At 42.3% G+C, this 27846-nt stretch overlaps 3 protein-coding genes across 3 annotated transcripts in view; 1 reads left to right on the forward strand and 2 right to left on the reverse strand.

Annotated features, from left to right (window-relative positions):
- Positions 1 to 27134, reverse strand: part of LOC128304824 (uncharacterized) — a 135069-nt gene extending 107935 nt beyond the window's left edge. Inside the window, exon 1 of the mRNA XM_053042061.1 lies at positions 26198 to 27134. Coding sequence (XP_052898021.1) covers positions 26198 to 26362 — 165 coding nt within the window. The 5' untranslated portion in view covers positions 26363 to 27134. The remainder of the gene's footprint in view (positions 1 to 26197) is intronic.
- LOC128304825 (26S proteasome non-ATPase regulatory subunit 12) lies at positions 19040 to 20948 on the forward strand. Its single transcript, XM_053042063.1, has 3 exons — positions 19040 to 19179; positions 19251 to 20217; positions 20278 to 20948. Exons 2-3 carry the CDS (start codon positions 19307 to 19309, stop codon positions 20750 to 20752), a joined length of 1386 nt encoding a protein of 461 aa, XP_052898023.1. The 5' UTR covers positions 19040 to 19179; positions 19251 to 19306; the 3' UTR covers positions 20753 to 20948.
- Positions 21037 to 22381, reverse strand: LOC128304826 (uncharacterized). Its single transcript, XM_053042064.1, has 2 exons — positions 22221 to 22381; positions 21037 to 22143 (listed from the first exon to the last, which is right to left on the reverse strand). The coding sequence occupies exons 1-2, from the start codon at positions 22296 to 22298 to the stop codon at positions 21256 to 21258; spliced, it is 966 nt and encodes a 321-aa protein (XP_052898024.1). The 5' UTR covers positions 22299 to 22381; the 3' UTR covers positions 21037 to 21255.
- Positions 27135 to 27846: the final 712 nt, after the last annotated feature.

Here is a 27846-nt window from a genome sequence, read left to right on the forward strand (position 1 = left end):
CCAAGGTGGAATTAGACACCAAAAAGCTTCCCATATACATCAAACTCACTAAAACTGTTTCCATGGTAACCTATTGACGATAAGTAGTACTCTCTCTCTCTCTCGCTCTACTCCCTACTCTCTTGCAACAAATTTTCTCACGTTCGCACACATTTTTCTTTACTCACTGTGTCACGCTTTCCCATTTTCCCACAAATGTTTTTTTGTTTTTCGTTTTCAACTTCAGCTCTCTTATCAATTGGAGCGTGTTCATTAAGAGCGGTTCTTTCGAGGAGAGCGTGTATGAGCGAAGAGTTGCTTCACTCTCGCACTGATAAGCCGCGGGAACAGTTTTCCCAGCGCCAGCTCACAGTGAAAACTCTCCAGCAAAACCAACGGATGGGCCAAAAGCTTATCCACGGCACATTCTTAACCAGCCCCGGGGGCTAGCCAAATCTTCCATGCCGAACGTGAAGCTGTTTTTATCCTCACTGTTGTATGCTGTGTATATTGCTCTTAGCCCGGCAAAAATGGTGTTTTTTTTGGCACTCCCCCCTCCCTTGTTAATGTTTTCCTTTTTTGTTTTGTTGGCTTTCTCCCATTTATAGGCGTCTAACCAACCAGGCAGCGCGAGCAAATGTTGGTAGGAAAACAAGTAATTTTTCCTTTTTGCGACATTCAATACAGCTGCAAACAGCATTACGAAGCCTGTCGAAATTTCTCCTTGATGGCAACGTTCTATTTTGAGTTAAGAGGTGCGTAAGTTCAACTCGAGTTCAATACATGGTATTGCGTTTGTTTACTGCTTCTTTTTGAGCGGGTTTTAAGCGATGTATAGTACATTGTAAACATTTTCCTTTTGCTTATTGGACTTATTGGCTTATTTTAATACCTTTTGTATGCATTTTTTCAATTGAACATAAAATGCTTTTTAAACTTCAAAACAATGTTTTGCATCAAATACAATATTTTGAACACAAATGTACTAGATTTACCATATCGGTAATATCGCATGGAAGGTAGATTCTTCAAAGCACGCGTGTGCTTTTTGGTCCCCAGAATATTCACGCACACATCAATTCGCGCAAAGATAGCTATAAGTCCGGGGAAAATGCACTCTCTTAACAGCAAAAACGGTGAAAAACAGCACCCACTTTAATGGCTCTCTTTCTCTCTGTGTCTTGTTTCTCATTCTCACGTAAACTCACTTTTTGCTCTCTTACTCACCGAAAGGTGCGTATTCACTCTCCTCCATACATCCCTTGCAAGCTCACCCCACCACCAACCGAGCAAAACCCAAACCCACCCTCTAATAGCTAACTAGATTACCATCCCCTATGCCGACTGCACTTTTTCTTCTTCCTCACTACTGTAACTTCCACCCCTTTCCTTCCCCAAACACTTTCCTGTCATTCACACTCTTTCACACTTCGGTCGCGTGTCTGTGTGTTTTTGAATGGCTTGCAAAGACGATTGTCCCAGGCGACGGTGGTGCTTTCTCCGGCACATCGTGTTTGTGGCCACTCGATTGCAAATCGCAACCAACCATATCTCTCACACAGTAAGCTGGTTGATATATTTTATATCAGTGCGATACACACAAGCATACACAAGGAAAGGGTTTTAGAAACACCACCCTAACCCATTAAGCGAAAGGGAAATCGGTGACGGGGTGGAAGTAGAAAACCCTTTAATGGAAAACTTGTTTTCTCCGCCGGATTGCAATCGGCCGAGGGGGATGAAAAGCTGCCCGCGATGACGGCGGCGAACACCTGTACACTTGGGCCTGTTTCGTACTGTGTCACCGACACGAAACCTCCGTTCACGGCACATCAACATAAATCTTCATCGCAAAATTTAGTAATCTATACACTTTTCACTCATTTTACCATCTTTACACCCAAGAAACTGGGGCAAACCACAACAACGCACGGTGAAATAACAAAATAAAACCACGCACACATACACCTTTGACATTATGGTCACCCAACTCGGATTGTCGCACGCCTTTAACCGAGCCCGAGATCAAGCAGAAAATTAAGCGATCCTCTCGACGGTAAATCGATTAAAAAGCCACCACGGTGGAGAGTGCTGTGAAGGCCACCAACACATTTTAAATGCTTTAAGTACACATCTCCACTCTTGCTTGGTTGTTGTTGTTTTCTTCTCCACTGCACATCAAACCCTACCTGGGGTGTTGTTTTATGGGAAGCCTACTATTCCATTTCGGTTCCCCCAAAGCAACCGGAGTTTTTTCTGTTTTCTTCCAATGAAACTCTCACCCCTCTTACAGAAGGCACACTTAGGCTGGAATTCGTCGCCGAATCTTGGAATGTTGACTCGCATTGGCGCAACGGAACGGAAGAACCATCGCAACTGCACGATAGTGGCAAACAACGCGTGCTAGTATGTGGATTTGATAGGTTATTTGAGCTGCTTAGACGGTCCCCTAACATACTATCACGCGACCTGAGATGACTTTTGACACGAGACACTTCTCCACGGGTAGGAGACGGGTAAGATGGGCAAGATGTGAGTTGCCCTCCTCGCACACTGCTATGAAAACGTAACCAAAAACAAATAAAAAAGAACAAGCCCCTTTACATTTTACTACTTCGCTGTCCCCCACCGCCACTGTACTACCGGGGTTGTGAGTGTATTTTTTGTTAGTTTTGTTTTGTTTCCGTTTTGTTTCGTGTTTCACCGATGACAGGCGTTCAGACACGGGGGTTGTATTATTTTCATTTTGTTTTTGTTTTGTTTCACATTCTCCCTCACGTTACACTTCGCACACCAATCTTCTACCCATCAATTTATATGCACGCAAACGCATCTCATTCCCACTGCCGTGTAGTTCCGGCGAATACGAAGAAGATGGGAGGGACACAAAATGCACACGCACACGCACACAGCACGGTTCGGAAAGAATGGCAAACCCGAAACGCGTTTGACGTTTCCACACAAACATACACTTGCCTACTGTGTTGTTGCGCTGGACAACAACAATGCGAATAATCTGCTCCAAAACACAAACCAAACCCCCGCAAATTCGCACAGTAGCAAAATGAGACCGCGTTGCTTATCTGCACCACAGCCGCGACATACTTCAAACAATGCCGTGCGATATCGATGCGTTTTGATTTGGTTTTTGGACTTTGGTAGCCGATGGCTGCTTTTTTCTTCTTTCTCGCTCTTAGCTGGACATTTTTGTGGTCCGGTTTTTCAATGCAGGGAGGAATTTCGTTCGAACGCGCACGCACCTCTGCTCGACAGCAAAGAAGAACTTTGAATGTTTCAACGAATGAACTGTGCATGTATGCGAATGAATCCCGTTCGGTTTGCTGCCTGTCGCTTTCGTGGAGAGAATGAGAGTGAACGAGAGCCAGTTGATGGATGAGAGAATGCGGGAGCGTGATCGAGAGATTTTTTTTAAACGGAAAACATTGCGTACGCGAGAGACGATGCGTGTGAGACCAGGGCTTACCGCGAGAAATGAATAAATAAGTCTTTGAGACGTGATAAGTTTAAAATGACATACACCTGGTACTAACGCATGCATGTAATTTCAAGAACCACACAGTTAATTTAACTAAAAAAGCTTCCATGTACTGGCAAAGTTTGTATTTATTTGTTGTCACGATATAAACGAATGTAGTATGTAGTATCGTAGTATAAATATCGATATAGTTATGAAAATGCAGTATGTAAGATAGTATGTTACTACAGAGTAGTTTGATTATATACCATGTTAGCTACCTAGTTTTGACAGCTAATTTTTAATTGACTAGATGTGCAAATAAATGAAAAAGAATAAAAAACCAACAAATATTTTCACATTTGAAACAGATACTGATAGATTTCTAAAACAAGGCTATTGCTAAGTTAACGAGTACACACGTACGCATAGAGATTCGGACCTTGTAAGTTCCTTATAACAGCGTTTGAAAGCAACACGATTCAAATCAGACTCGAAATCACAGCTTAAAATGTGGTTTGTGGTTATTTGATATTTCCAATCAAATTTAAGACAAGAAACCATCCTCCACAAAGATTAAAACAATGCCGCAATCAAGACTTGTAGCTGGGATATTCAAAATAATAGTATAGAAAGTGTAAATTTGCCTTGTAAACAAATCACTTAAATCGATTCATGTTAACTTCACTCGTATCGATTTATTTTTATTTATAAAACTTAGCCAACAATTACTTATGGGGATTTAATTTTGAATAAATTTGTACTGATAATCTGTTAACCGAATTCTACATATTTATGCTATGGTCAAACCCTGGTCTTGAATGTTTCTCTCGTTGGTTGGATTTTTTCTCTTGCTCATGCTAACTATCCATATATCTCACACGCGTCGTTGAATTCTCTTTCACTCTCTTCATCCCTTATACAGAAGAGCAAAACAGCAACATAAACAGCAGCAGCAGCAGCGGTAGTTCGAGCAGCAACCGAAAGGAATTCATTCGAAGTTCATTCAATCAAACATTCTAATTCCTTCTTGAAGAAGTAGAGCTGGTGCGCGATCTAAACAAATTCTAGATTCTGAAAAATATACTAATACAGATTATAATACAACAAAAACATATACAAAACTATTATAGCTATGCGCAACAAGATAAAATGCATTCGTTTGTTTTCGCAAAAATGCATTATGTCCAATATGTTTCTGAATATTGTATAAACAGGTTTGTTGCCGACTTGTTGATCTCTGTTGATTTTGATATCTCACGCTTGATTGTTCGCCTTAGATTTACCAAATTTGTTAGACAAAGAAACCTTCAAACAAGATCAAGTTACAAGATGTGATCATTAGTAATAAGGAGATCTCGAAGTCAGATTCATACTCATGCCCGTTGGGTTACTACGATTTTAATGAACACGCACGTCTCAGGTTCCTGCGATAATATCAGCCTGCAAAACTACTCCTAAAGAGCGCCCAAGAGTAAGCTTAGCTTAGCCAAACTTGCTGTACACTTTTTTGGCTTGATTTGATAATAAATCTTTCTATGGTTAATAATTATTGACAAAAAAGCTTTATAAGTGTTAAGATAATAGAAGATTAAAAACTAACTAAGAACCAAACGATATATAATTGTGGATAGACTGTATTACTACAGTAATTAATGCATTTTGTAAGTAAAACAGAGCACTGAATATGTTTCCATTGAAAGAAGCATATTTAGTATACGCTCAATGAAGCACGGTCAAACTTTTGGTTCCTTTCTTATTCGGCAAGCGATTTGCTATGGAATGGCACAATGCGCTCAGCTTTCCACGAAACGTCAGACCACTTGAGCGTTGTCGTAATTAAAAACGCACGTTTTCATCAAACATTACTTGCGGCATCAACCACCTACCGGGGTGGTTTTGTTGCCAATTTTTCCACGCTAACACCGAGTGACGGCTTCCTTAGCACTATAAACCACGATCCTTTAGGCGGTGAGCGAATTAAATCAAAAGCCCAACCCTTGCACGGCAATCATCTAATCTCTCCCTCATTGCGAAAGATTTCTCTTGCGTTAGGTGGGTGCTTTCGTCGCTAAAATATGAATACGTAATCAGCTATAATGTTGCGATGTTTAGATGCCGTTGATTTGCTATGCTAATTTTCGGTGCGGGTCAGCGCCATCCGAAGGGAAAGTCGGCTGGAAAATAGTCTGATGGATAATTCCCCTTATCAAACAAAAAAAAAAGCGAGGAATGAAGAGTGATGATGCTCCTACGGACGATCTTTTATTTCAATTGGGCAATTCCCCCTTCTAACGTTCACATAAATGGGTAACTTCACCGGCTAGTAGACAGGTGGATCTTCTGGAGGTAGAAGATCAATAAACAGGAATTTGTACTTAACCCTGGCCCCAAAAAAAAAACTCCCTCAGTTGCGCACCATTTGCTGCTAAAGACGTAAAGCCTAAAATATGTGACGATCTCCATCCACGTTTAACCACGCTGGCTAATTGCAGCCAAATTGCTAAGAATCTTTTAATTAAAATTAAGGAAACCGCTCCCCGTCCTTCCGAGAGGGAAAATTAAAACGAATCGTTTCACTTCCTGGACAAGTCATCAATGAAAAAGGGAACGGTTCGCGTTTCCAGGAATCCTTTGCCGTTCGCCGTGGTTCACAGTTGCGTTTGCCCGTTGCGGGAAAGAGTTTAAGTAGATGCAATCGCCGAAAGTAAAGTAAAAATGTAGCGAAAACACAATTGGCTACGAAAATGTGACCCGCACACACTTTTTTCTCAATGGAAATTTCGATTTCGTTCCTAGCGAAAGTGACAACAAACGGTTGAGCTGGCAGGATGGTTATTGTTTCCCGGCAACCGGTTCGTTGGTTTGCGTCGAAGCTAACGAGCGAATATACCAAGACGAAGGTACGTGAGTAAATATGTAAATTTGACGTAATAAATTAAATCCCAAGCCTCTCGAGCTCACCGAAGAACGGGTTTGAGTAGAGTTTTTTTTTCTTTCTTCTTCATCCGTTTGTTACTCAACGATAGACACGCGAAAATCAAGGCGAGCTTTAAGAAGAGCTTGCGGTGGGAACGAGTAATGCCGAAAATATGCTGCGGTTTGGGCGCTGGTTTGCTCGGGCAGGTGAAACTAGACAAAATTGCAGTAAAGCTCATAAATAACAGTGACTCAACGTTGACGAGAAATAAAAGCGAAAGTAAAACAGCAAAACCAGTTCGATGCCAAAAAGGTGCAATAATTTTAAGTAATCCAAATCCAAATGACCGTAAAATAGCGTGATGCTAATTAAATAGAATATTAGCTAATACCTTTCTATTATCGCTTAGCGTGCGAGCAGCAATTCGTGGAACAACAGATCACTCGCTAGCGGTGAGATGCTGCGAGTGAAGGTGAGCGCGAGAGCGTATGAGGAAAGCTTTTCACTGTACTGAGCGAGCGGCTCGCTGCGATTTCCCGGGGAAATTTTCTCATCAGTTCAGGGTTTTTTTTTCTATTTTTTTTTTTATTATAATCAACATAGTGAGCACCTCAACCATCTCACCACTTGTTGAAAAATGGAATGAAACTTGTGGGAAAAAATAAATGCTTTTAGTGTACTAAAAAATATATATTATTGAATTTGTGGGCACTGTAATGTTCAATAGGATTAATTTTATGTTTACTGTACTTACTGATACAAATTTCCTCCATTATTTCCACGACTTTCTGTTTATATTTAAAGCTATGACAAGTTTCCATCTTTTCTAATATCTACCAACACTCGTCCAGCTTTAACAACTTTGCATACGTTCCACTAACAGATTCTGGAGGGCATTCCGGCATTAGCCTCTTCCAACAACTAAACCGAAATCGCCGTCTATCGGACAAACCGGAAAGCATTAATCCGTCTACCGCTTGCAGGTTTCGGACTAATCGAAACTAAACAAAATCCTTACCAATGAAAAATAGCCGCCAGCAGGATCGGGTAGACGGACGCTCGCTCCCGTACGATTAAGGCATAACCAGCGATATATGTTCGCTTTTTTATTTTACCGTACGCTGCCCTATCCTTTCCCTATTCCTATTCCTTTCGAAGGGGCTTTTAAGTTTCTGCTGCACTCGTCGCTCCTAATGCTGATTGGGTGGGAAGGTGGTTAAGTAACACCCAGTGCCGCAGTAAATCGAGCCGCAGCAGAAGGGAATAAAAGGAAACGAGGAACGGGGATGAAAAATAAAATTTACTCCCACCTGGTGGACCATTTTTTTCTCGTTCTGGGTTAAAAATCACCTGGAACGAACGATGAAGGAAAAATAAAAATTGAAAACCTCCGGATCCTGGATCCGGGATCGCTCTGCCTGATGGCTGTTGCCAGCCTCATAGTTGCGACTTCATCAGGACAACTGTTTTCCTCCCTCCACCCATCCACCTGACTGGGTCACCTTGGTTGACCCCTAGTCAGGTGCAGGGGAAGCAAAATGGGCGCTCCATCGAACGGAGCCGGCTTTAGCCGACGGTTTTATTAGTAAGCAAAACACGGGTGGTGGGTGTTTTTTTCCTGGTAAGCGCATCTCCACCCACCAAACCAGAGCAGGACAGCGTGTTCGCAGAGCAAAACACTCGCTGCTTCTTACAAGATCGACAGAGGGAGAGAACGAGAACGAGGGAGAGAGACCGTGAGGTGGCAGCGGGTATGAAGGTGTTCGCATAAAATTGAGGTTAGTGGGTAATATGTAGATAGCACGCTAGAGAGCATAACCTTCGTTGTAACTGCTCCGATCTTTACACGCCGTTTCCTGAGTTTTGATGAAAATGTGTACGAGTTCTGTTTGAGGAGTAAATACAAAAAAAAACTCTGTTGCTTCGCTGACTGTATGTGTGTCTGTGTGAGTCTTTTATATTACAAACTTATAATTAATAAAGAACTAGTTCTCTTTCGAAAAGAAATCGCGTCAGCGCATAAGTTTCAATGCACAGCTCAAAATTCTCTTGGGCCCAATCCTGAGGGATATTTAATTAAACCATCGTTCCACAAACGTTTTCGTTCTTGGCCTACCTAATCTAATGGTTGACTCTCCGTGACATAAATAACCCATATACAGGAATACAGGGGTCTTGTACGACAGAAGGTCGATTTGGTCGTAGCCGAGATTTCTATTGGTATCGGACGTGTTGTTTGAGTCGTACTTTACTAAATGCACTGATAGACCAATACGAATCATTCAATTTTCAGCTATAGTTTATATTTTATGTTATAATTTAAATTAATTATCAACAAATAATTTGACATTTATTCCAAAGTTTGAATTTTTTTATCTCTCATTTTGATACAACAATACTGCATAAACATCCTTTCAAAATATGCATTGATATTGCCGAAGGGAAGATAACATTAAGAATTAAACATCTTTTTAAGGCACAAGACTAATCTATGGACACACATGTTCATTAAATGATAACACGTCCGTAATTAGGTTAATGCAATAACAAGCTAAACTATTCAATTTTCAGAACATCTCCCAGTTTTTGCTCTCTGATCCTTTCTGATGTCCTGTTTGCAATTAAAAAAGCATGCACACACACACACACACTCGCTCAAGCTTCTTTTGATTGCTAAGGTTTAAAAAACCACGAAGCATAGGGAGCGATAGGGAGCGGTAGGGACCGCGCAAGTTCGAAAAGTGTAATGAATGTCGGAAAATCGGAAGGGAAACAAAGCCAGGGAAAGGCAAAGCAGGGCAACGCAAAAAAAATCAACACACACACACACGGAAACTCCATTCAGGGTCGGAAAAAGTTGAAGCCAACCGACAGTTTGTTAATGATTTCTCCCCCCGCACTGCATCAAAGGCAAAGGTGGCTTGGATGGGGGATGTTTGAAAGGTGTGCAAAAACACACACACACAGAGGCAGAACTCGGAAAAAATCCCATACACTCCTGCAGCCTGGAACTTCAAATATGCGAATCCACCCGGTTGCTGCTGTCGGTCAGTGTGCCGGAATGGGTGCCGGAAAAGGGTGGGTGTTTTTTTTCATTTCCGGTTGCTTTCACTTACTCGGTGGGAAAAGCTTCCGTGCCGAGGGTAAAGGCAACACGAGGTACGGGGAGTGATTTGCTAAGCTGGTTCTACCATGGCCATGACCGGGGTACGCGCGGTTCTAACTGCAAAATGAAACACACGGAAAGTAGTGGAACAAACACAGAAGTAGACAAAAAAAAAATGCACACAGCAAATCAAGCCCTCCTGCCATCTTGCCACATCCTCGCGCACACAGACACTCTTCAAAAGCCGTGCGGTAAATGAATGGATAGATAGTTTTCGTCCCCGGTGGGTGAAAGCTTAAGCAAACAGAACGCTCCGCCTGGCCAGCTTCGGGAAAAAGGCCACCACGAAGAAGGATGGCAAATGGTATCACCGTTTTAGGCGCAGCAACACTGCCCGGGCACACCGGGATCGCACACCGAAGTGCAGGATTTGGATCAACGGAATGCCAAGGGCAGAATCGTGATTCGTGAACGGTTGCAGTGCTACGGGTCAGCGGGCGTTATGTTGCTCCTTCAATTGCACGGTATACGGTGCAGGGCGTTAATGTGAATGTCACTTTGGTGCTGTCGAACGTTGGCTAAAACGTAGCAGAATGTAATTTTACGGATGACCCTGTCGATAGTTTGTTTCGTTTTAGTTTATTTATATTTAATCAATGCTTTATGGTTCCATATTTTCAGAATGTACTGAACGAAGCTGATCAAAAATAGCTAAATAAACAATTTCAAATTAGCAATAATTAATAAAAACACAGAATGATTATAAGCGACGAACGGCATGAAATTATTATGACTCCAAAGATTTTAAACATGGTCGATAATCATCATGCTATCAAAATAGTTATGCTTATAAAAAAAAGGAATAAGATAGCAAAAATAAGTTACGAACCCAAACTGGATCGTATCGCTCATATAAAGCAATTCAATTATGGACCAATCCAGTCCGAAAAGGCATTCATGGCTTGAAAAAGGCTGACCCAACTTAGTAACGCTTCTAAATCCAGATAAGAAACAATGAGAAGACTCCTGAAACTCCCGCGAGCGAGCAGGTCATTTTATGAGACTTGATGGTGAACGACGCTGCAGTAATTAAGTTCTGTACGATAATGACTTCATGGCGGTAGGCAAGGCATATGTTATTCTAAAATATCTAACCATTCATTACAGCAAACTAGTTTAATTTATCATTCAGGTATACTTCGGGAGCTTCAAGAATGATCAGCTCTGTAACGAAGAGTCTATCAACTTCTATCAACTCTCAACTTAGGAGTTTTTATTATTAGGTAGTTAGTACTAATTTGAATTTTAGTTAAGTAAACATGATTACATTTTGAGCTTGCAGTAACAATTTATCTAATCTCTGCTATTCTGTGTCACTTTTTATTGCTTGATGTTTGTTTCACAGGATTCCCTAATTTTAGTGGTCTACTTTGGATCTAACCGAATATAAATAACCATCAAATCATTACCATCGCATGATGCATTTAATTGCCCTTATTTAATAGCTACCAAAAATGTCGATTTTCCAGCGATGAAAAATCACAAACATATTGCGTTACTCCGATCACGATTCGGAAGGGAAACAAACAGCATCGATTAATAATGATATCGATTTACGAAACCAATCAAGCATTAAATCGGATCGTATAGTTTATGGATGACGCTTTTTGTTTATTAAATTTCGCAGTAATCTAAAAATTGGAGCTTCCATGCAGCTTCGATGAAAATGGGATGCATATATTATGATTGAAACTCGATCGGGGTTGCAACGCTGTAGTGGCCGAATCTCATCTCAATCCCACGCCCAAATGCCAACGAACACGAAACCAACAGTTGCAACACAGGTGCATCCGGAAGCAGCGAGTGCAATTATTACTGGTATGTTGCTATGCATTCGCTACGCCCACACTTGCGGGTGCGTAATCAACTTGCGTGGCCGAGGAAATGGATGAGCCACTGTTGGCAAGGAAAATGGCAACGACGACCATAGAAAACAGTACCCACACAGTTTCCATACACTCATTGCCCTGCCCGAATGGGGGAGCAAAAAAGCATCTCCCACAAAAGCATACGCCGACGCATGTAACACTTTTAACGTTGGCTCTTGTGTTCCATAGCCATGTTTATGTACTGAGGGCTTATACCGAATGGCAATACTAATGGCATCTAAGCGCCTAGTACGAAAATCCTTCCATGGATTACCGGAATTACAGTGGATGCTTGTAAAGCAAGGCATCAAAGTAGCAATGCAGAGATTTGTATCTATGCAGATGAATTCTTCGATGGATTATGATCGACACTGGACAAACGAACCATGTACCCAAGTAACAGACTACCGAGCACAGACATTTTAAGGCATTATTCATTCTCGGGAATAAAATAAATCATAAAATCCCTAATGCCATCTTAAAGCTATTCGCACAACACTATAATAATTTATAAATGAAACGTCGTTTATGTTACTTTATTGTATGAAAACTAAATTGCATACCTTTAGGCGCATGCATTCACGAAACAGCTCAACATTGTGCTGTTGAGGTCGTGTCAGCTTAGACACAATGCGCTTAACATGCGGGACATACTTTCGCATCCTTTACAGGTTCAACTACCTGTACGGAATAAAATATAATTTATTGAGATAGATGGCAAGCAGACGCCATTAGTTAATGTCATATAAATTATGAATATTATTTTGACAGTTCGGTATCATTCATGCGGGTTTGTGCTTAAATTTTTAGATAAAGAACCTATGTTGATATTGAACTCCTACTCAGGTTCGCGACTCCAATGCAATCGTTAAAACGGGATTACTTCATCCAGAAGCGATCCACATGGTGTGCAACTCATATAAACTTTCCCTGCACGGTTTTATTTTGCGATAACAAAATGTCGAATATACCGTCTCCGCAACAACCTTAAACTCCTGTCGAATGGCTCGCAGATAGGACCGCTGACCGAACCGGTGAAACATATTTCCCCACTAACATTCCAACCGCAAAGTTCTTCATTCGCTTTAACCGCGAGCTTTGAGCGATAAATCATCGGTGCAGTTGGAACCAATGGCATCGGATTACGGTCCACGTCCGCGGGTAATGGTAAAGGATAACGGGGTAAACTATTCCCACCAGGTTAGCAGCTGACAGTGCACGAATACCCCGGGTTCTGACGATGCGTGAATGTGCCGCTGGATGGAAGGCTCTGCCAGATGGAAGGGAGTTGATAAATGGCTTCACTCAGCTCTCTAATACGTTTTTTCCGGCACCTGGTTCAACCAGGCGACGTACACTCTTCCTCCATCAACGCGTCTTCACGGGACGTTCCAATGGGTATCACCGGCACAAGGCATGGAGGAATGTCACATATTAATTAGACAGCAAATTCCGCTAACCTCCACACCTCGACGGTGCAGCTGTGTGCCGCGTGCTTTGATAGTAGAGATAGCTAATGAATATTCGTATTTAGCATCATTTCTTTGTCGTTAAAAACTTTTGCAAGCTGATGGAATGGAATGTGCTTCACGGGTGATGGTTTCGTACCTAAAGATAAGGTGCACCACGCATAGCACAGATTCATTTCATTTCGAAACTTTTACATTACTTTTATGGTTCGGTTTTCACGAAGAATGCTCTCAATTATTACGTGGTTTCATTGCTGTCAACACAAAACTGTGCAGCGTACAGCATTAAGTACTGATGAAATCTTACACTTTCCTCAAAATTCACTTCATTGGATACAACATCATCTTCACGGATTTTTGAACATTTTTGTCGTGCGGGTTGCATACTTTTAGGCGGATCTTGAATGTAGACTTTTTTTTACCTACTTGATGTGTTAATTGCGGTAAACAATCTTTGCTAGCTTTACAAATGTGAACATAAACTACAATGCAATTCCACTATTATTGTTATTAAATTATTTCGGTCAGATATGATGAAATTCAAAAGGCCATATATAAATTGTTCTCACCGTATTATGTCTACTGACAACATCACTAACATTGGTACAGTTTGTCTATAAAATAGTCAATAAAATGTCAATAAACAGAGGACCGTTCCATAGGTGGTTTGCTTCAACGTTTCCACCGGATCGAAGTCCGACAATCGTGCATCATAAATTATTTAACCTTCTCGTTAAACAATTGGCATAACTCCATGCGAATTACCTTCGCATTCAAAAACTTATTTCTAATACAAATTTAATCTCCTCTCAACGCAAAGCCTCGACACACAAACCCACATCCACCGTAACGCAACCGGGAGACGTTTCTGCCCACAGTCAGTTTGGTTGGATGGGAAATGCTGAAAATCATTGCTCGAAATTCGACTCACTTTACCGGGAGGCGTTTTTTTTTTCTTTTCAAAAAAACCTGAGAGCCTTCGGAATTCAAATAAACTGCCGAACAAAAAGCTCCACTTCACTCTAGGGACAACGTACCGAGAGGACAAACAGGGGCACAGCGTAAAAAAACACACGCACACAACACAAAACAAAACAAAAGTACATTTTCAAACGCACACCACCGTTTAGCGTCTGACCTTTTTACGATCGGCCGATACGGGGATGAGACCACCCATCTACCCCCGGACGGAGGGATGTGGATAGTCGGCGTGCGCTCGGAAATCGGATATAAATCCGAAAAACTGGAGAACACAAAGAAAATGTAAGGCTAGCGCTGACAAAAATCAGAAATAAAACGTTTCCCGGGCGTAAGCGTAAGGATTCGCTTAATGTTGTCATCCGTTTCATCTCGACCGGGTGAAAGTTTTCCACCGGGCACTTGTACATGTCCGCGCGCAGACTAGCTGGGCGGTTGGCGGTCGCTGTAGGTTAATTTTCCACGAATGGTAATATTGCTCGTCAAAGCGTACGGAGCCACGCTTATGCTTAAAATCCACCCAAGCTGAATGTTCTACGTTCTGCCGGGCTTTCTCTCTGTTTTTCCCTTTGGTTCTGGATTCCTGGTACGCAGTGTATTGTACCAAAGCGAGGGAAGGAAGCAAACGTAAGAAGTGTGTACTTGAATTTTCCTACTCTATAAAGTCCAGTTGATAAGATTTGACCCCTTATCTAGCGAGATAGAGCTAAATCTGCTAGAGGAAGAACACGAAAAACAAACCATACACCAATAAAGAGGCTTTTGCCGGGTGGAAAATTGCCCGTAACGAAGAGAAATAAAAAAAATAATACGAATCTCGTTCCAGCGACGACCACTCCCACAATACGGCCAGGTGTCCCCTGTTTCCGCTCGCCCGACCAAGATCCTTAACGATTGGTTCAAGTTCCGCCTTTTGCTTCCAGCTCAACTTATCCTTTCTATCTGGGCATGAGAAGCACTTCAAGCAGCAGCAACTCTTCAGCCGAGTTTTCTCATCCTTATCACATTTTTATTTGTTATCGCTGCACAATGTCCCCACCCGGCTCGCCGGGCCGCCCCACCGTGCCCTCGAGTAAGAACCCATCAAAGCTCTGGACAGTTTTATTTTATTTTTTGACGAAAGGCGAGCTTAAATTGGGTGGCTACTACGCAACGCACCGTGCCAACATTTCGCCCGAGAGCCTAGCGAAACGAGCGTGGATTGTTGAATGGAAAATCCTTCAATCTGCTAGATGGAGCCGGGTTTTACATGGGATTGCGAGTGTGCTGCGGTCCGTACCGATCCGCAACCCTCGCAGAAATCGGACTTATCTATCGCATAAATCATGCGAACAGTTCGAAACTATTCCCAATGCGGCGGCAAAGGTCGGACGAGCCTGGGACGGACACACGGGCAGGAAATATGTTTCCCGTTCTGTTGCTTTCCGTTTGCTAGTAAGGACGCTGCGAGGCATCGTTACGGGATAGAATGGTTTGGGTTTTGGTACGGAATATTCTAACGCATAAATTTACGGACCGGAATTTCGTTGCAAGTCGAGCGTTTAATGCTGGAACGTATCATAGTTTTTCCTGATGAGTTAACCTACGTTTAGTTTGCAAACTATTCTCAACAATAAGTGAAACATTCCCGAGAAGTGGAATTCCGGGATTCAATGAATGAAATTCAAATGTGAAACAATTTTGATTAATCTAACATTATCTTGTATAATCATCATTGTGCCGAAGGACAGCTTATTTCTAAAAAAATATTGTTATTATATTAAATAGTTTTCAAATTAGTTTTCAAAACAATTACTTCCATCATTCGTGACATCAAATATTAAATAGATTTAATTGTGAAATGAAACCAAATATAAAATAAACCGTTGTAGACGTTTGTCAAACTATATACGCCTAAAAGTATGCAATTTGAAATACATCTATAACCTCCTCGGGATTTCATCTTGGATTCACAACCCCTGCAAGTATGCTATTTTAATGTTTAGGTGTTTATTTCACATTCTACATGTGTTGCAGCAAGACATAATTTGTTTTATTTTTCTATACAAACATGCTATAATTATACAAGTTGTTTTTTCCTTCTGTACAAAACGTTACATGCTCGCCATTCGTTAAAGGTGGCGCCAATTTGTAAAGAAAAGAAAAGAGACTCTACCTGTTGAATACGCGCCATCGGTCCATTATCGATTCTGCGATTCACCGAATCGAAGAAGGGAGAAACTCAATATCGATGAAGCTTACGTGAATTTCACTTCAGTTAGGGGTTGCTTGTGCGTTTGGTTCGCTTTGCGCGCACGGGTGTATTGAATGTCACATCCATTTTTACTGACTTTGAGCGTTTTCCATCGAAATGCCTGCCAATGTTTCGTTGGAAAAAAACGCTTCGAAACGTTGAAGTTTAGCGCGCACTTGGTGCCCGATCCAATAGCAGAACGCTCGGTTTATTTCCAATAAATACTCATTAATGCTTCCCGTGTGGGCCCCGATTAGATTTGTTTGTTTATTCGGCAACAACATGGATTAAATCAAATTAAAAAAGAGATGAAAGTAACAGCAACAAAACACAGCGTAACTTAGTAGATTGAACGGGTTATTCAACATCGAACATAACATATAGTCTATAAAGAAGTCTCCATCAAAAGGTACAATGTTACACGCTCAAATGAAAGCTTTAGCCATCATTCAGGTCACCCACGCCAGATAGAACTCATTTTCCCTCCGTGTGTCCTTTTCGCATTTTATCACCGTTAGTCAGTGCTTCTCAACTCAAGTACATCATTGATGAAAGATTTTTTTTTAATTTTATGAGTTTATAATATAGGTTTTTTTTCAATATGGCATATTAACACCAAACATAAAATCTTCAATACGCCATTCAGCCATCGCATATCAATCACACTCACTATTTCCCTGGGAAAACTGTTGCCTTCCCTATGGCTCTCATTGCAGCCCGATTATGCGCGCTGTTGCATCGCAGCATCAACGATGCACTCATCGTTTCATCCCGGTAGATGGGTTGAGTTTTGGGAACTGTCTGCTGCGAGGGTAGTTGCAATGATTGACCTTGAACCGCTAAAGTTGCAACCAGAGCACCTTCAAGGATCGGGCCATTTCAAGCTCCAGCTAACGAACGGTATGCTGGCTCCCTTCAAACACACATATACACATTCATAGAAATTATAGGGTGCGTGAGAACTCTTGACCGAGAACTCGGTCTCAGTCTGCCCTGGCAGCCGTGTAACGATGCCGTTTCCGGGATACTTTCACACTCGAACGTACTCCAGGTGATATGGTATGTATGTATGTGGCGTTCACTCGCATCCATCGTTTGTGAGACATTCGTCGGTAGGAGGGCGATTGAAGGTTAACTCGTGCTCGTTCATCTAACTCACACGAGGTGCCGTCGTGAGAAGGATCAGCAAGAGCAACACGTTAAAGTACGCTTTAACGTTACGCAAAAAAGCATGTCACATGTTAATGATGATTGTGCCTATTTCATTCAAATACTAAGAGCATAGATGAGGCCTATGAAAAGAAACTCCTAAATTTATGCAATTCTCACAACAAAATTGCTATTGATTTATTCCTGTCTTCGTTAAACTGTGGTGTCGGAAGTACAAAATGCAAGAAAAGAATACTTTTACTCCAAGTTCCCCAGTAGGTTCCCGATTAAATTTCATATGACAACCAGCAATCGTACCGGTTCTGGAGAATGTAACCGACCCTTCGTACAGGATCGGATTGATTCACGGGAAAGTATTTTTAGATGCTTTCCAGCTAAATGTTTTCTTCTATGTGCCACTGTTTCTTGGAATGTTTTCCATATACAGAAGACATTGGATAGCGGGAATCAAAACGAATTCATATGAACACAATACAATTATAGGATTAATTAAACTGTTTAAAGGTTTTCAATCGCTGTAGTTGACGGATGTGATTCTCCACCATAAGACCGGAAGGCTTGGTGAGTGAATCGTTAGCATAGCTCCGACATTTGACATTCTGTCCGTAGTGCTTTTCACACTGTACACAAAACCAACGCACTACAAAAAGTCATGTTTCCTTTAATCGTCCATCCGTGACAGCATCTCCCGTTTTCCATAATTTGCTCTCGTGTGGAGCGGTCCATGGAAGGACTGGGAAACTTTCAACCTGCCCAGCGGCTACCGGCCTTAGCCGTGTTTTGATTTGACCTATCGAGCACCGGGCATAGGAGACTAGCACGGAAAGGATGCTGGTACGATATGTTTATTTTTTACTGCTGCTTGTTTTGGCACAATTCCTAGCCCGAGCTACTCACTCGCCGTACACCGCCTCATCAACATTTTGCCCCCTTATTTGGTTGCGCTATACAGTCGGGACTATTGCCGGTAGGCATACACAATTTTCAACCCATGTGCATAGGCGGGACGTAGATGCAGTGCAGAACTGGGAAAGATCAGTAGACTTTCGTCATTGCCTGTAGCAAAGTCCCGGTTCCAAATAGCGAAAGGGACATTTAGGTAAAGGTTCGAGAGTTTTCCATTATATCGGAATCCGTTCTACCTACTCTAATCGTTTAGTTATATTTTATTTTGTTTGCTGTGTTGTTCATCTATTCACACTTATATATCATGCAAATGTACGAAGAACGTGTACACTACTTTTAAATGCATTAGTCATAAAACTCATTGTATTATCCTGCATAAATTTGTGTTACACTTTGCATGAAGCAACTTTTTTGTGCACATTAACAAGTTAAATTGAATGCTTCTTGTGCTTTTTGGGTATTTTTTTGCAAATTATACAATTTTTGTCTGCGATTTTTAAACATTTCCACAACATTTTCCAACCCATTATGGCTGCGTACTTTGCGTCAGGGAAAATGAAATCGATGAAGCGGCTGCGTGCTGCTACACAGCGACGGAAAATCAAATCGATGAAAGGTGTTCCGAGGCAAAACTTACCCGAATGAAACGATTTTCTTATTGAATAGGGTATTTGCTTCAATATTTTAAAACTACCACTCTTTTATGAAAATCCTTAAAATTGAAAACATTTTATTTTTGCAAAGCAATCGTCGAAATGGCCAACGAGGTTTGCCAGCCCTGCATTCTGCCGAAGTTCCCCGAAGTGATGACAGTTCAACTGACAGCACACGATGCGCAAAGTCATGATCTGTCAGGTAAGAAAACGCAAAAATCATTTGCTAGCCGCTTGCTGAACGTTTTCGTGTACAGTTTATCGGATTTTTCGCTGTTACCAGAAGAAAAAACTACTAATATTCATACTGCTGTTTGTGATTGAACTGCTGGTGGCATTTCAACCAAGTTCTGCTCCATAATGTGAGTACTATTACAACAAAACATTGTCACTTTGCAGCTCCCAACAGCGTCCCTGTTTTGCATTTTACTAGCACATCAAAGTCAGCCCATCACTTTCGACGGAATAGCCGAGCGACTATCCAACAACATGGACCAAGCCATGGATATTAACGCCTTCGAAGGCCGCATCGTAAAGATGGAAGTCGATTACAGTGCGACGTGCGACGAAAAGATTCCCCTGTGCAAAGAGATGGCAAAGGACGAGAACAAGTTCAACGAGGCGCTCGAAATTTTGCTCCAACTGGAAAAGCAAACACGTATCGGTGCCGATATGGTGTCGAGTGCTCGTGTTCTCATCGCAATTGTGCAGATTTGCTACGAGGCACGCAACTGGAACTATCTGAACGAGTACGTCACGATTCTGGTAAAGCGCCGTTCACAGTCAAAGCAGGCGGTGGCCAAAATGATCCAGGAATGTTGCACCTACGTGGACAAGACGCCCGATAAGGAAACTAAGTTGAAGCTAATCGATACGCTACGCACGGTGACCGAGGGCAAGATTTATGTCGAGGTGGAACGAGCCCGGCTAACGAAGATGCTTGCCGACATCCGGGAGGCGGATGGGGACGTTACCGGAGCTGCCACCATTATGGAAGAGCTGCAGGTAGAAACGTACGGTACGATGGATAAACGCGAGAAGGTGGAACTGATCCTAGAACAGATGCGACTGTGTCTTGCCAAGCAGGACTTTGTCCGTACGCAGATCATCGCGAAGAAGATCAACATAAAGTTCTTCAACGATGCCGAACAGCAGGACTTGAAGCTGAAGTACTACGACCTGATGATTCGGTTGGATAAAGATTCATCGTTTATAAAGACTTCCCGCCATTACCTGGCAGTGGTGGATTCGGATATGATTGCACAAGAAACAGAGCGACGGCAGAAAATGATGATATATGCCGTGCTGTACTGTATTCTTTCGCCCTATGACAATGAGCAGGTCGATATGATGCACAATCTATCGAAAAACAAGCTGCTGGAGGAGCTGCCAGTGTACAAGTAAGTGAGCCGTCATTGTACAAAGTTTAAACGATAGTAACATTTACTTTTCCCTCACAGAGAGCTGCTGCGTTTGTTCATGTGCAAGGAACTGATCAACTTCGATGCCCTCTGCACGGTGTATGGTGCCGAGCTGAACACGTTCGATATCTTCAATCAGGAGACAAGCCACGGCAAGAAGTGTTGGGCCGAGCTGAAGAACCGCCTGATAGAGCACAACGTACGCATCATCTCGAACTACTACACGCGAATCAATTTGAAACGCATGGCGGAACTATTGGATCTGAGCGAGCGCGAATGTGAGGAGTACCTTTCGCGGATGGTGAACGCCGGCACGCTCAAAGTGAAAACGGACCGGCCGGCAGGCATCATTCACTTCTCGCAGAAAAAATCTGCCTCCGAGGTACTAAACGATTGGGCCTTCGGACTGAACGAGCTGATGAACCTGGTTAACAAGACCTGCCACCTGATCAACAAGGAAGAATGCATCAACAACGTGATGCCATTGCCGGTAGCACCGTCGTCGTCGTCGTGAGGATGAGACTGATGAACCTTATCTCAAACCACACACAAAAATCGTATATCTGTTCTACTTCAGCCTGGATGGCAGCGTCATTGGCTGCGTGTCCGGGAATGGCAGAGAAACATTTATATTTTGTTCTAGCAGCATCGATGCTTATTCTGCAAAACAGTATAAAAATGAAACATTGAAATAAATCCGCGTAAGCACACAAAAACGAATAATGGCATCTTGTTATATTTGTTTGCTGGCTCACAGCGCTAACATGACAAAGCTGCATGACGCAAATCCCAACTTTCGTCCTACGTACGTACTTTGAAATCAAGGCTATCGATTTATCAAACCGATAAACGTTGACCTTTTCTCTCGGTCTTGTGGACGCTCCATAAGCGTACTTAATCAAATCAACAATCTCACGAAGCGTGACTTTTCTTTACATTTTTTCCTCGTTAAAAGAAAAACTGAATGAAATTTTACCATTGTGCTTTATCGATGTTGGTTAACAGTTCCACACTTCTTTAGCCTTCATCTAGTGATAGGGATTTCTTATTTTCCTTCACAATTTCGCCTCCTACCCATGCTTCTAGATTTTTCTTAATTTTCTCAACATCACTCAATTCCTTCTCGGTTGCGGCCTGTTCTAAGTTGTCAAGTAACTCCACTATAGCTATGTTTAAACGTTCCGAATGACCTTTAACATCCGACGGTGGCGCTAACTTGGAAGTGAGATCGTTACTGAACACTAACTTCCCATCGTACCAGGCCCGACAGCCCAGACAACAATCCACCAAAAGCGAAACCGATCTGTATGTGCAGTTATCCTTCTCATGCCATTCGAAACGACTGAATGCGACAAATTTTCTATCCGGCTCTCGATGTACACCCCACAGCGTGGATGGCAATTCTACCTCAAAGATGTTATCGTACAATTCCTCAAAAATGGATTCCTTTTCTACCGCGTCTATTTCCTCAGTTTCCAGGACCTCCACCATTCTGTTTTCACCGGGTGTTGCATCCTGTTTGCTTACGTTCGCCGATTCTTCTTCTATCACAATGAGCATAGCCTGCTCCCCGGGGTCGCCGGGTTCCTCCAACTGTTGGCTTGTACTTTGAACCACCACAACCACGCTACTCTCCTCGGGTGGTTCTGATGATTTCTTCCTCCTTCTTTTGGCGGTCGGTACATTGGCAGCGTCCGGTTTACATGTATTAAAGATGCAAGGTACTGCATCCGGTTGGAGAATCGGTTTCGTCCGCAACAGCAACTTCGGTTTGCCTTCAATGTTATACGACCAGTGGCGCTGAATATCGGTGGATAAGAAATGTTTTTCACACACCCGATCGTGTAGCTGTAGTGGTCGATGTTTCGGCAGTGCTTCGCGCCACTCTTCAAACTTTTCAGGATCCTACAGTAGATAATCGTTACAAAGCAACAGTGAGCAAATAGAGTTTCCGTATCCGTGTGCAGAGATCCCTCACTTACCTTTGGCACGTTGAACATTGTTCGCTTTGGAGCATTCCTGTGCATCCTATCACACTTATAAACGAAACAATTTCTCATGATTACAATAAAGTATTGCGAGATTTCACTATTTCAAACACCAGTTTATCGCTTATTGAGATCAATTTCACTGTAAATAAAACCGGCAGTGCAAAGAGTGTAAACAAACTAACGAATTTCGAGCTTTTTTTCTTGACAGATGCGACCGAATGTCAAACACTCATGGTCGAAAGGGGCCCGTGTGTGCAAGGATATTTTCCCTTTTGTTTCGGTTTCAAATTAACGAAAAAAAATTACACAAATTTCGAAAAATAGTCGATAATGTTATCCCTAAAACCTCGGAAATCAAAAGCTTCATCTTTTAAATACAATTTATAACTCAATTTTGAAGAAGGATATTTCGCAACTAGTGAATTGCACGATGCAACCCACCCAACAAAAGCAATCTAAAATTTAGTGATAGCGTGTTTTTTCCGTAGAAGATTTTCCAACGAATAGCATATCTTGCATCAGAAAGCCTGTAAAGCTGTAGCACATCCTGTTACCAGCATTTTGAGGCCATCTTAAAGGCTTTCTTTTCGTAACGATTTCATCCAACCAACTCATCACACAGTCGATACGCAGTCATGGCAAAAAGTAAAGTAAAAACCGGTACATGTCGGTCAACATACTTTCATTGACTTCTCTTTAACGCTATCGTACACACGATATCAACGGGCTTCATCCTATAGCCTCCACTTCACTAGCTAGAGATTGGCACGAATATTGTCCGCCAGAGAACCGGAACATCTGATGTTTATCTACGCGCGCGTTCACCCTTCACCTTCCGATGCCTTCCGCCGTATCGTGTTGGCATAGTCAGCAAACAGACCACCCGATCGGTGTTGATAAACGACAGGCAGGAATGTTCCGGCAGCACATAAATTTTCTCGCTCATCCTTGGCTCACTTAATCTAGCGCCGATCGTTGTCCTCATTATTGGATAATGACACGTCGTTCGACCGTGCCATGCCATGCTTTGGATGCATTATTCGTTACCAGACAGACCATGGGCCCTCGGGACAGAATCGACATTTGGGCGTTTGGGAGCTTTTCCAGCCCTCTTTTGTCGTGCCCACCGGTACCCATTTCCGGTTCGTTCCTTTTTTATCACCACCTTCACGGTTCACACCAGAAAACCGGATTGATCGAAGATTCGGTTGAATGGATGATGTGAAAAAGGGTGAGAAAAATAAGCTCACGCTTAGCTTACCACACTTTTGTTCTTGTTGATGTTGGCGCGAGTTTTTTTTTACCTACAGCAGTAGATGCCAACCGCCGACCCGTTGACTACAGGATGAAAATTTATGGCTGTATTTTGCGACGGTATGCCGAACAAAAAAAAAGTATGGAAATTTCAGCCATAACTTCACGGTTCGCTTTCCATGTTCCACATCCCGCACTTATCTCTTCGCCGGCAATCGGCTTAAGACCTTGTCGGCCGGCCTCCATTACCATTTCGCTTTAATCGATAGTAGTTTAGGCGACGTTTGCCACGGTTGATTGAGCGGATGATAAGGCGGTGAAAGCTATCAGCGGGACCAAATAAAGTGGAAAACAACTCAATCCGAACGATGCTCCAGATTATTGGCTTTGCGGTACACTTATCGATCCCAAGCCCCTTTATCATCTGCTGGTACGAGGGGAGAGAGGAACTTTTCTGCAGAACTTCTTTTCAAGCACATGATTAGGATCTTCAATTCGCTTTGAAGGTACGGTTTGTTTCGTTTTTTGGAAAAGTAAACTGAAACCTGGGTAGGAAATTTCTATCTCGATGAGAACCAATTACGGCGTAATGCTTGTAAATCGATAAAATGGCATTGAACTTCAGCAAACGGCACACAAAACAAGAAACCTGTCAAATGTATCGTTGGTAGTATACATGTTGATAATCACCTCACTTAATCCTACTCAGTGGATAGGAATTCCCAACGAACCATGAAGTTCAAAGTAGCATGTTCGATAACACTCACTTTTGTGAGATAATGTACTAAAAGCAGTTGTATTACTTACTTTAAACGTGTGTCTCAGAGTAGAGCATAATAGCTTAGGACCGATTTATTGGAGAGCTTTGCACAGAAGTCCTTTAAAACACTCTCTCCCCTATCGGGTTACATACATATTGTATTGTGCCTTTGTATACTTTGCGTTCAGCAAAACAATCCAGGAGACGAGTTCGCTAACAGCCTCAGGACGAAGGCGTTCAACTGAAGCGCTGCACTCAAACGCCATGTGTTGCTTGTAACAACAGGTTGTGAGATAAGAAAAACTGATGAAATGAAGATGAAACATTTACACAGCTGTTTTGCTTTTCGTTTTTCACCTCCAGCACACGAGTAAACATTTCCTTCCATTAGTTTTGCGCCGTTCCTTTTTTTCTGCGTAATTACAGTAATTATACGTCTTAAGACCTGTTTCATGTTTATTATCGCAGAACAAGGCACATAATAACACCTTCTTTGCACTGGTTCCCGCTTCTATGGTTTGGTGGTGTCGGTTTCTTAAAGCTGCCCTTTCAAGGATTTGTGCTGCGATACCCACCAGCATTGTGCACACTTGCCGTGAGATCTTGCGTTAACCTAGAGTAAAAAGCGTTTTCGCGTTCAAGGTTGAATGCGTAAACAAGGGCTCTGCTGTCGTTCGTGACGATTCGATAATCGTTCCCCGCCTGCCACCTGCCACCAGGCGACCAGTTCGGTTTTCTGTCGTCGCGCAGTAATTGTGTCTCTGTGCGTTACGCTGTACGATAAAAGGTGTGGGCTTGGAGTGCCATGACCGACATACAAACCAAAGCCAACACTGGCTGCGGTTGTGGTATAATAACGCACCGCTTAAGAAGCCAACGATACATCTCAAAGCCGATGAAACCTTCAGATGCCACTAGGCAGGCATACGTCTGGCAAGTGGCTTTTCGATAAACATTTGAGCGGAATGATGGAGGCGCCCAGCCGCTTGTGAAGTTGTACACAACAGCGCTGACTAATAAGCGTAGGAAAAGCGGATTACGATTTTAATACAAAAAAGGGTATGAAGCTCGCAGAGTGTATATGTTCCTTGCAAAATTTGCAACCACTTGTTCCTGCCCTTAATAACATTTCACTCTATTTAATTAGTGTCACATTGTAGTAAGAAATTCTATTTCTAACATGTATAACAATCTTATTAAAGTAGTTATCTACCTACGAAAGAACTCTTATCTAAATTAAATATAGCTAATCTTTCTGCTTGTTTCTTAGTTTTCTATTCTTTAATTTTAAAACGGGACTTAAAACGACAAGAATATCTAAGGAATATTGGAGCTTTTTGAATGAATTTTAGCTAAATTTATCAATCATGCATGTAAGTGTAACTGTTATAAAAAAACCACAGGATGGGTTGAGGGATTGTAGATTATGATTTTCCTATACTTATGTGAACATCATTGAATCAAAATTTCTGAAATATATCTTTTTTCCTATTTTCGCACCTATAAATTCTTCTATTGATTACTATCTCAACTTTCAACTCAACTGAAGCGCCATATTTCTTCAATTTACGGTTTGTTTCAAATATTTTGAGCAAATCCTTTAACCGATTAAACCGATTCAAAAGCCTATAATTCAATTGTTTTGTTTTCATAATAACATTCTCTCGTAAAAAATTCAATTACAGTCCTTCCCATAAAAATAAGCATTAAATTTTTGCAATGTTTTTTAACCCGCCAAAGGCTACTTGATCGAATTCCCGAATATTGACAGAAATTTCAGCGTGAGGCTGATTGACAGATTATATTTTCTGCTCCTTGATTGCAGGATCAATATTATCTCATCATTTATGAATCAAAGCCACCGGATGCCCGTGACGCAGCAAGTGGAGGAAATTAATCAGTCAAAGCACCAACCAACCAACAGCAGCAACCAAAAATAATCTCAAACACTCACCTGCTCATCGTTCCTCCAGGGTGGCCGCAGAGGCCAGGCGCGTACGCTACAGTGGATAGCATCCGTCCCGCCTGTCACATGCACCCAGCCGCCGGTTTCATCGTTCTGCTCGCCGGTGCGCCGATTGTTTATGCTCCACAGCAGGCAGGTAGCGTGGGGAAACATTTCCACTAATTCGATTACGAAATTCGATTGCGGCCAAAATTGCTTGTTCCAGTCACAGCCACACACACATACGCACTCACACTAACACAATGGACACATACACAAGCACACACACAGGAGTACGCAGTTCGCCAAAACTTCCAACCTACGGGCACGCGATTCCCGTTGCCCTCTTTTTACGCGATATATTTATTTCGGCCTCACCGGGAAAAGCACTCTCGGCACCGGGAAAGCACGTTGGTGCTTTAGTGGAAATGGCCTTTTAGCGTTATGATGCTTTCTCTTGTGTTTGTTTCTATTTTTTACACCTTTTCACGTGCATGAGTTGTGTACAACTGCACACCACTGCAATCAAACGGGATTTCGAATCATAAAAATGTACCTTTTTGCATTTTGTTTTCCTTCTTCCAGTGCACAACCGCATACATTTTTCGCACAATCAATTTTTATTGCTTGGCACTCAACTTGCAATCACCTCCAATGCAAATGATTTATTTTTAAAAGTGATTTATTCATTCGCATTGCTCTTCGGCAATATTATTGCATTTTTATTAGCCGCTGCACAAGACGCTTATACACGGATGCAACTCGCTGAAACACAAATTAAAACAAATCGTTTCCTCACGTGGCCTTGTATGCGGTTGGAAAATTTGGGTACCTGCATCAGTATGCACTACTGCACACAACCGCAATCGCACAACTGCAACAGCGGAGACAGTCCTTTTGGTGCGGTTCAAGTATCCTTGCGACGTGTTCTCCTGAATTGTCTCGTTTTTATTTTCACTTCACAGCAGGAGCGAGAGGGAAAGATAGGGTTCACTAATAGATGGCAATGTAATGGAAGGGAAATGAAGGTAAGGTGAACCGGAAGACAAGATAAGAACACTTTCACCACGCGCGCTTAGAACACCCCCTGGGGGGATTAAATATGCAAACGAAACAACACGCATTGGCGCTAATGACGATGTTTTTTGTTTTGTTTACTCCACTTCGAAGTAGTTCACAACACGTAATTACACTGCTTCACGGCGTTTAGTTCCGTGTGAGAATTCGCACCTATTACGATTCGTCAAAGATTACACTATTTTTGCAGTTGTTTCGTTCACATGCGAAGACTGACGCTGTTCTGCTGCCTGCTGTCTACCGTGCTCTACTGACACTGTTTTGATGGCTGTTGCTCCACACACCCAGCAAGACGCCAACACACGGTGTCACACGCCCTTGCTCCTTCTTTCTCTCTTCCCGTCAGTCCTTTCTACTTTCTGCGAACCGCTAAACTGCTCATTTCCCTCTAACTTTACCGTTGTGGTGGTATAGGTCGGCAGCATGCTTTCGTACGCATTCCCACTTACACAGGCGCCATGGCGAAGGATAGCGTTACCCACAATGTTGACATCGGCATCGACCGGGTACGCTGGAACTTCTGGGCAATTTTCGCGCGAGTACGCTTTTCCGCGGCATTTCTGGTGAGCTTATCGTTGCTG

This window comes from Anopheles moucheti, chromosome 3 (assembly GCF_943734755.1).
Source record: "Anopheles moucheti chromosome 3, idAnoMoucSN_F20_07, whole genome shotgun sequence".
Lineage (NCBI taxonomy): Eukaryota > Metazoa > Arthropoda > Insecta > Diptera > Culicidae > Anopheles > Anopheles moucheti.